General features: G+C 46.3%; 1 protein-coding gene and 1 long non-coding RNA gene across 4 annotated transcripts in view; one reads left to right on the top strand and one right to left on the bottom strand.

Moving 5' to 3' along the window:
* The first annotated feature begins 265 nt into the window (after nucleotides 1-265).
* mrm3a (mitochondrial rRNA methyltransferase 3a) lies at nucleotides 266-6,863 on the top strand. 2 transcript variants are annotated; one of them, XM_073053222.1, is made up of 4 exons: nucleotides 266-559; nucleotides 2,739-2,983; nucleotides 4,476-4,640; nucleotides 5,427-6,863. In XM_073053222.1, exons 1-4 carry the CDS (start codon nucleotides 291-293, stop codon nucleotides 6,020-6,022), a joined length of 1,275 nt encoding a protein of 424 aa, XP_072909323.1. In that variant the 5' UTR covers nucleotides 266-290; the 3' UTR covers nucleotides 6,023-6,863. The 2 variants fall into 2 exon arrangements, with proteins under 2 accessions (XP_072909323.1, XP_072909324.1); XM_073053223.1 differs by having other exon boundaries at nucleotides 420-569.
* The window catches only part of LOC140731633 (uncharacterized), a 43,953-nt gene continuing 36,218 nt past the window's right edge, over nucleotides 2,056-9,790 (bottom strand). For both annotated transcript variants that reach the window (XR_012099880.1, XR_012099881.1), the window contains exon 2: nucleotides 2,056-2,901. This is a non-coding gene — a long non-coding RNA (uncharacterized lncRNA). The remainder of the gene's footprint in view (nucleotides 2,902-9,790) is intronic.

The following is a 9,790-nucleotide window of genomic DNA, read 5'->3' as shown; positions in this document are numbered from 1 at the left end:
GGGCCACGACCCTTCCTTCATCAAAACTAAGTTTATTCCTCTGTCGAGATGCTGCCCGACCTGCTGAGTTCCTCCTGCATTTCGTGTGTGTTGCTCTAGATTTCTCGCATCTGCAGAATCCCTTGTGTTTTGTGCAAATCTTCACGTCAGCCGACATTTTGTGAATGTTGCCTACATGCTGTTGCGAACGAGCTTTTAGGCACAGGACAGCAAACTCCATCGGTCAGTCCCGGTCCCGGGACGCGCTGCCCGCTCACGGCGCATGCGCGCAGTATCTGCCTGCAGCAAAGATGGCGGCGCTCATGGGCTCGGTGTGCCGCTGGGCGGCTGTCCGCTTCTCGCTGCCGCCCGGCCCGGGGAGGCGATACGTGAGGGCGCTGAGGAGGAGGCCGATTGAGATCATTGATAGCCGTGGGCAGGGAGCTGTCGGAGACGTGAAGAGGCCCCGCGATCCGGAGGGAGCTGGACCCCGGGCTCAGGCCGGGCAGCAGCCCCTCGGCCCTGACGCAGAACCCGAGCTGTCATTCGAGAGGGCGTTCCCCGGGGACAAGCGGCTGGCGTAAGGAACGGTGACTGATCAAACATCTCCTCAGCGGGGAACGATGGGTGCAGGGGTAGTTACCGCATCCCATCACTCCTAATTCCCCACCCCACCAATCCTTTCCGCCTCACTCCCATCCACACTACCCTCTTCCATCTCCCACATATCCCTCTCCTTCCCATCAGTCCTAATCCCCCACCCCACTAACCTCTTCCTGCTTACCCCAACCGGCCACTGCCTCTCGCCACCACCTTACCCCACCATCCCCTCCCGCCCTCCTTATTCCTCCTAATCCCTGCCCTACCTCACCCACCACCCCCTCCCTCCTAAACCCTTCACCACCACCCCCTCCATCCTTTCTAACCCCTGTCCCAGCAACCCTTTTCCTTCTCATGCCAATCCTACCAACATGATGCAGGTCCAATTATTTCTACTCTTCAGTTTCTGTCCAGTAATCAGTTCTCAATCCATAGGTCCCTCAGAGTTTCTGCCCTTCATAACGTTGGCCTTCATTATTTGGGGTTTGAGGTCAAGAGCCGTGAGGTAATATTACAGCTCTACAAAACCCTGCTTAGACCACACCTGGAGTATTGTGTTCCCTTCTGGTCACCTCATTATAGGAAGGATGTGGAAGCTTTCGAGATGGTACAGAGGAGATGGCGCGGGTATTTGAGTGCATGTCTTATGAAGATGGATTGAGTGAATTCAGGCTTTTCTCTTCGGAGCAAATGAGGATGAGAGATGACTTGATGGAGGTGTGCAAGATAAAGGTGCCTAGATAGAGTGCTGCTTTTTCCCAGGATGGAAATGGCTAATACAAAGGGGCATAATTTTAAGGTGATTGGAAGAAAGTGTTGGGGGGGGGGGGGGGGAATGTTAGAGTTAAGTTCTTTACACAGAGTAACAAACACAAAATGGTGCAGAAACTCAGCAGGTCAGACAGCATCTTTGGAAATGAATAAACAGTTGCTGTTTCGGGCTGAAAACGAAGGGGAAAGAGTGATGGAAGTGCGTAGAACTGTCAGGGTAGAGACATAGACGTCAGCATTTAAGAAACTTACCGATAGGCACACGGAGGGTAGTGTAGGGGGTGAAGGGTTAGATTGATCTTAAAATAAGGATGGGACCACCATTGTTGCCAGAGGATTTGTGCTGTGTTCTGTGTTCAATCCATGTGCTCTAATGCTGAACCAGTCTCTGGGACCTCATTGAAAACCTTCTGGAAATCCATGGTTCCCCCTTCTCTGTTCTACTGCTTACAACCTCAAATGCCCGATGAATCAAATGTGCGTTTTGTTGTATAAATCCATGTTAGCCGTGCTGAATCTTGTTGATTGGTTTGTAGTGGGAGCTCTTTTAATGGATCATTCTGGAGACTCGTTTAAAATTTTGGGCAAAAGGTAGCAGGGGAATTGAGTAAACAAAAATCTGTACAGTACAATGGAATTCCCTGCCTGTTGGAGGCGCCAGCAAAGCAGCTGAATAAACACGCAAGAGGAAATCACTTGCAGAGCTGAAGATCTAAAATCAGCTTTATTTGTCACATGTACATTGAAGCAGGCAGACTGCGTCGTTTGCTTCAGCGACCAACACGATCTGAGGATGTGACGGGCCAGCCTGCAAGTGCCACCATGCTTCTAGTGCCATAACGTGCCCACAACTTAGTAACCCTAGCCTGTACATCTTTGGAATGTGGGAGGAACCCACACCCAGGGACATGAGCTATATTATTTTTAATATTTTTTTTTGTAACCTTTTTTCTGCTACCATAATTATGCGTGCTGTCTGTGCTGTGTGGTGTGACTGTTGGCTCTGGGTTTTGCACCTTGGCCCTGGAGGAACATATTTGACTGTATTCATTTGTATGGTTGAATGACAAAGCAACTTGAAAATGGTCACTGGGAGAACGGACAAACTCCATACAAACAGTGGCGGGAATTGGACCCAGAACGCTGGCGGTGTAAAGCGTCACACCAACCGCTATGCTGTTGAGCTGTCACATACTGTGCTAAGAAAAGAACATGCGGAATGGAATTCCTGGGATCACTCCACTAGCATCCGGAAAGACCAAATGGGCCACCCTGCGCTATAACAGTTGTATGATTCTATTGTAAAGTGATGTAGACGGTGAACCCGTTGATTGCATATTGCGCAGTTTCTCCTGTCTGAAACTAATATACCCTACTGCTGTCAACAGAAAAGTTATGATCGTTGCAAAGTCCAAGAAATTCCGCGACCAGCATGGGAAAATCCTGCTTGAGGGTCGGCGGTTGATAACAGATGCCTTGAGAGCCGGAGCGAAGCTGGAGACTCTCTTCTTCAGCAACATGGACAGCCTGAAGGAATTGCCTGTTGAGAAACTGAAACATGCTAAATTAATCAAAGTGAAGTTTGAAGAGATTAAGATGTGGTCTGATCTTGTAACACCTCAGGGAACATTGGGTAAGTACCAAACATCATTAAAATAAAGGAATTAAAACAGGAGTCATTGCAACCTGAAAGTCAGAACTAGGCCAGGTCCAAGAGGCACTGTAGCTTAGCTGTTTCCGTATTGTTATTATTGCACCAGTAACCTGGGTCAATAGTTCTGGGAAACTACAGAACTCCCTGCCACCACCTAGGTCTCACCACGTAGGAAGAGACAGTACTTTTTTTAGATTATTTATTTAGCGAAAACTGTGGATTAGGCCCTTCTGGTCAAGCTACGCAGCCCCAATTAACCCTGACCTCTTCCTCCTCACCCCAACCCTGCGACCCCTCCCTCCTAATATCCCACCCCAGAGTATTTTATGTGTTGCACTGTACTGTGGCCTTAAAGCACTAAATTTCACGATGTGTCAGTGATACTAGCTCAGACTAATAAGGTAAGATTCCAATTACAACAATGGACTTCTGAGGTAGGCAGGTTCAAATGGCATGACACCTGTAACAGAGGAACCAGTAAGTTTCTTGAAAAATACAGAAGCAGCTATGCCACAATTACTGGAAATTTCACTGAACAATTGCATGTAGAAAGGTGATCATATAAAAATTAAAGCAAACATGGGAAAGCTTAAACTATGAGGAAATAACAAGTTTACATCCTAATTTAACATGTTGCATTGAGGCATCACAAAGTGTTTTTATACGTGTACCTGGAATACAGATGGTGGGATGGAGGCTCCCCCGATCAGGGCCATGTGGAGCCATTGGGAACAGATAGTTGATGGTCGTACGAGCAGCTGGTGCATATCACAAGTCCTAATTATGTGACCGTTGATAGATAGATAGATAGATACTTTATTCATCCCCATGGGGAAATTCAACTTTTTTTCCAATGTCCCATACACTTGCTGTAGCAAAACTAATTACATACAATACTTAACTCAGTAAAAAAATATGATATGCATCTAAATCACCGTCTCAAAAAGCATTAATAGCTTTTAAAAAGTTCTTAAGTCCTGGAGGTAGAATTGTAAAGCCTAATGGCATTGGGGAGTATTGACCTCTTCATCCTGTCTGAGGATGCCAGGCTGACAATCTTTGAAGAGTATTGATATCGGCTGGGGTCACCCGTCTCGTAAAGACACTGGCCAGAAGAAGGCAATGGCAAACCTCCTCTGTAGAAAAATTTGCCAAGAACAATCATGGTCATGGAAAGTCCGCGACTGCCCACGTCATATAATGATGACCTTGAATCAGTGAATGGCATGTTGATGTACGGCAGAGGGGAATGTAATGAAGTCTGGTTCTCCAGGCCACAAGCTGAACCTTCTGCTCCCTTTCAGAAGCGGCATGCAATCGTTAACACCAACTGGCGACCAAGCTTGAGTATAAGATCTTTACTTAGAAATAGTTTGCTGACCATTGCATGGTGTGGAATTTCCACTGGAGGTAATGGGTGCTGCTTGCGGGTAAAGATTTAAAACTTCCCTCCTTTTGCTGTTCCTGGCAGGGATTTTTTTGAAGCCAGAATTTTCCAAGATGAAGTATCCACTTCAAAAGGAGCACACCTTGCCTCTCTTCCTCATTTGTGACAACATCCGCGATCCCGGCAATTTGGGCACAATATTGCGATCTGCTGTGGCAGCTGGATGCAGTAAAATATTAGTGACAAAAGGTTAGTATTATCAGGACTGTTATAATCCTCTGAGCCCTTAGATGTTCATCAGGAACACTTGAAGGGTCTCTGCCGAATTATATCAGTGCTTCATTCCTCTCCATGGATGCTGCCTGACCTGCTGAGTTTCTCCAGCATGTTTGTGTCACTTTTACTTTCCCAGATGCCACAGGAGCTTTGTCAGGCAGATTAAAGACTGCATGCACGCGGGTGTTCATGTAGATGACCGTAAGGTTTTCAGTGGTGAGTTTAAGAAACATCTTAAAGGAAGAGAGATTGAGAAGTTGAGAGGATTAGACATCAGACTGCCAACAGTGCTGGATCAGTCAACACCAGGTACACACAACAGGTTAACTCTAAAGAGCACAGAGATCTTTGAGGGTTCTGTTACACAAGAGGTAATGCAGATTTTTCAGCTCTGTAATTTGTTTGTAGCTACATTCCATATTGGAAAGTTCCTTTGTCTCAGTTCTCCAGTAAAGTTACACCTATTGCACAGATCTTTTTCACTCCTCCTCTGGCAGGAAGAAAGATGTGATTAGTTGTGCAGTTATGAATAGGTAGATAGTTGGAGCCAAGGTGAGGAAGAAGGCGCTACCGGTCCTCCTGTTCAATCATACCAATCCCAGCCTTGTGCAAACAATGCTCTTAATGTGCTTCTGTGATACAGCAGCCTATATCTTCAAGCAGACTCCTACTCAAGTTCCTGTATGATATATTGAGGAAAGTATCACGGGGAATTATTAAAATCTGATTTTTCTTTTCTCGTTCTCCCCCGTCTCCCAGGTTGTGTGGATGTTTGGGAACCCAAAGTGCTCCGAGCAGGGATGGGTGCTCACTTCCGCACCCCCGTGCTTTCAAATCTGGAGTGGGGAGTGGTCCCCAACTACCTGTCCACCAGCACCTGTGTCCACGTGGCAGACCATAGCTGTCCAGTTGAGGAGAACCCATCTGTCCTTCCCGAATCTCTCTCCACACGCGACCGGAGGGGCGCGTCCCCACGCGCAGTCGAGTACGAGGAAAGCGACAGCAAGGACGATGGGAGAGAATTCCTGCTGTCACTACCCAAAGTGGACGCTCAAAATTGCTACCAGGCCTGGGCGAGGCAGCACACGGCCATTGTGATCGGCGGGGAGACGCACGGACTCAGCCTAGAGGCGCTCACGTTAGTGGAGAAGACTAGAGGGAAACGACTGTACGTGCCCATGACTCCAGGTGTAGACAGCCTCAACTCAGCCATGGCAGCATGCGTTCTACTCTTTGAAGGCAGGCGGCAGCTCTTGTTCCAGCAGGCAGCGGCTGATGACAGGACTAAAATGAGTTCAGAATCTGAGATTCTGCCTTCTGATTCAAGTCAGGCACATGAGTTTGCAAGGTATTGAACAGTCAAGGAAAAGTATCTTGTGCTTTTTTCACATTCGGATTCATTGGTCACGTACATGTGAAATGAGTCGTTTGTGTTAACCAACACACCTAGGAATGTACAGGGGGCAGCCCACAAGTGTTGCCACGCATTCCAATAGTAAACAGTAGCAGAAACAAACCCCTTCCCTTCATCACACTCACTCTCCTCCAAGCCAACTTCAGGACAGATCTCCAATCTAGGCTTCAGCCAGCTGGCTTTGATTTCCAGACTTCCATTCGGCCTCTGGGTTTCATCTTCAGTACAGACCAATGGTTTGTCTCTGAACTCCAGCCACGAACTCTGGCTACACCCTCGTGTCTTCTGCACGCACGGTCGTCCGATATTGGGACAGTCCGGCATCTGCAGATGTCCTTTGTCACTCATCCATGTCACTGGATTTTGAGCTCTGTGTGGAGCAGTGAAGCCCACACTGCCGGCCTTTGAATATCAAACCGGGGCCCCGACTCCAGATGACCCTTTTAACCCATCCATGTCTTTGAGCGTAGCGGAGGCCTGTTATCTAACACCCCCGTGTCACCGTCCTTAAAACCCTAACCTGACCCCCAACTCCCCTTTCTAACCCCAAACTGTCCTAAAACTTTTTAAAAAACTAAGCGACTGTCAAGTTTGCTTAGCAACATAACTTCGCACATTTCTTCCGATCATGTTACAGCAAAGAGTTTGTCCGTCAATAGTAGCCTCTGAAATTTGACACAGTGGTTTTAAATGACATTGACTGAAGTATTGCGTGTTTGTACAACTGTTATGCACTAGAATGCAAAATTGTATTAAATAGCAAGCAATTACTACAATGTGCATTCCTTGCAAAGTATCGTTTTGTTTGCTTAAATGTAGCCCTTGTGGATCACTTGCAATGAATAGGCTTTGATCGGTTGAGAGAGCACTTTTAACCTGTGGTGGATCTGTTGGAGGAGAGCAGGTGTAACGAGTTCTACTTTTTTTGTCAGCTCTTTTTTTAAAAAGGTGACAATATCTGACATTCAGTAGTGTATTATAAGACAGTAGAATTTGGCCCATTGAGTCTGATCTGCCATTCCATCATGGCTGATTTATTGCCCCTCTCAACCCCATTCTGGCTTTTCCTCGTAGCCCTTGACACCCTGACTAATCAAGAACCTATCACCCTCCACTTTAAATATACTCAATGATTTGGCCTCAACAGCCACCTGTGACAATGAATTGCTCAGATTCATCAACCTCTGGCTAAAGAAATCCCTCCTCATCTCTGTTCTAAAGGGACTGTCTTGTGTTCTGAGGCTGTACCCTCTGGTCAGACTCCTACACGTCTTTATTAAGCCCTGGCTAACTTTCTCTCCCTGCGAATGCTGCCTGGGGTGCTTCAGGCTTTCAGCATATTTTACCCTTTATCACATCCATCATTATGTGCCTTATTTATGACTTAGGCAATCGTGATCTTGGCTGGGATTGTTCTTGACAAATTTTTCAAGAGAAATGGTTTGCCTTTGCGGCCTTCTGGGCAGAGTCTTTACAAGACGGGTGACCCCAGCCATTATCAATACTCTTCAGAGATTGTCTGCCTGGCATCAGTGGTCGCATAACCAGGACTTGAGACATGCACCATCTGCTCATACGACCATCCACCACCTGCTCCCATGGCTTCACGTGACCCTGATCTGGGAGGGGGTGGGGCTGGGGGGGGGGGGGCAAGCAGGTACTACACCTTGCCTGAGGGTGACCTATAGACTAGCGGACTGACGTATCTCCGCCCCACCACCTGATTACCCCTTATACTATAAATTTAAATCACAGGGTATTTTCTTTATGCAGATAAATCTTAGACTCTGTCCTTCAGTACCCAGTAGTTCATTTCATGCATTAGTTACACTTTAATTCCACCATCAGAATCAGGCTTTTATTATTATTGAATTACCGACATTTGTGGTGAAATTTGTTGTTTTGGTGTAGTAGTACAGGGCAATACATAAAATGTACCAAAATTACCATGATTAAGATATATGTTTAAAAAATAGTGAGGTTGTGTTCATCGGTTTGTTGTCAGTTCAGAAACTCTGTGTCTTCTGCCTGTGCCTCATTGCTGATGGTAGCATTGAGAAGAGGGCATGTCCTGGGTGGAGGGGATCCTTAATGATGGATCAGTGAAGATGTCCTCAGTGGTGGGAAGGTAGTGCCCATTGTGGAGCTGCAGTTTTTCCTGATCCTCTGCTTCGGCCCTTCCGTACCCGACAGTGATGCAGAGTCAGGATTCTGAATGAGTACAGTGAAGCTGCCGGTTCTGTGCAGCTGCAGCCCGATGATGTGAGTTGTAGTCTTTGTGGCCATTTGTGCGTGGATTATTCCAGTTATGAACCAGGTATGGAAGGACCGTGGGAAGAACACTATAAATCTGAAAATACTCCTTTCAAAGGTTCATTTATTATCAACGTATACAACTGTGCAATTCTGTGAAACCAAGAAAGAACAGAACAGCAGCACGACTGTTAGCCCCAAAATCCCTCCTCTCCACACACAAAAAAATGAACAAAAATGGGACAGGCACATCGATCCCCAAATCTCCCTCTTCTTCCCAACCTCCCCCCCCCCCCACACCAAAAAACATTGAGAAAGATCTAAAGCACAATACAGAAAAAAAAAAGCTGGAGAAAAAGTCCGAAGTCTATGTCCACATCCAAGAGGCAGAAAAACTTGGGCAACATTTCCCCTCTCTGCAGCAGAGCAGCGATTTTAAACAGGCAGTCTCCCCTCTCTGCAGCAGAACAATCTCACCAGCGATTTTAAACAGGCAGTCTCCCCTCTCTGTAGCAGAACAATCTCACCAGCAATTTTAAACAGGCAGTCTCCCCTCTCTGTAGCAGAACAATCGCACCAGCGATTTTAAAAAGGCAGTCTCCCCTTTCTGTAGCAGAACCTCTCACCAGTGATTTTAAAAAGGCAGTCTCCCCTCTCTGTAGCAGAACAATCTCACCAGCGATTTTAAACAGGCAGTCTCCCCTCTCTGTAGCAGAACAATCTCACCAGCGATTTTAAAAAGGCAGTCTCCCCTCTCTGTAGCAGAACAATCTCACCAGCGATTTTAAAAAGGCAGTCTCCCCTCTCTGTAGCAGAACAATCTCACCAGCGATTAAAATGTTTGGGTAGTCTTGTTGTCTGAGGAGGTAGTTCAAGGAAAGATTGAATAAAGGTATTCAGAGCCATAAATTGTTATGATTGGGCTGAACTTGGAGAGTCTGTCCCATGGCAGGAGCCTCAGTAAACAGAGGACAGGGTTAATGTGACTCACAAAACCAGAGGTGACGCAAGAAGGTCGTGAAAGAATGCACACCAGCCCTCACTGAGGAACCAGTAGTGGAAAGGATGAGCGGTTTCAAGTTCCCAGGTACCAGCATCTGTGAAGCTCTATCTTGGGCCCAACATACTGATTCAGTTCTGAAGTCACACCAGCAGCCATATTTCATTAGTTTAGAGACTTTCTATTACCAAAGACTAACAGATTTCTACAGATATATATGGTATATCAGATTTCTGAACAATGAACCCATGTACACAACTTCACTATTTTTGCTCTCTGTGCATTACTTACTTAAATTGATTTATATATTTCTTATCATTTACATATTTTATGTATTGCACTGTACTGTTGTTGCTAAACAACAAACTTCACGACAAATGTCAGTGATGATAAACCTGATTAATCGTCATGATTTGCTTAGGAGTGTATTGGAAGAGTTCTGAATCAGGTTTTAAC

The sequence above is a fragment of the Hemitrygon akajei genome, chromosome 8 (assembly GCF_048418815.1).
Source record: "Hemitrygon akajei chromosome 8, sHemAka1.3, whole genome shotgun sequence".
NCBI lineage: Eukaryota > Metazoa > Chordata > Chondrichthyes > Myliobatiformes > Dasyatidae > Hemitrygon > Hemitrygon akajei.
Note: the sequence above shows the minus strand (reverse complement) of the source record. Positions and strands in the feature narration are given on the sequence as shown.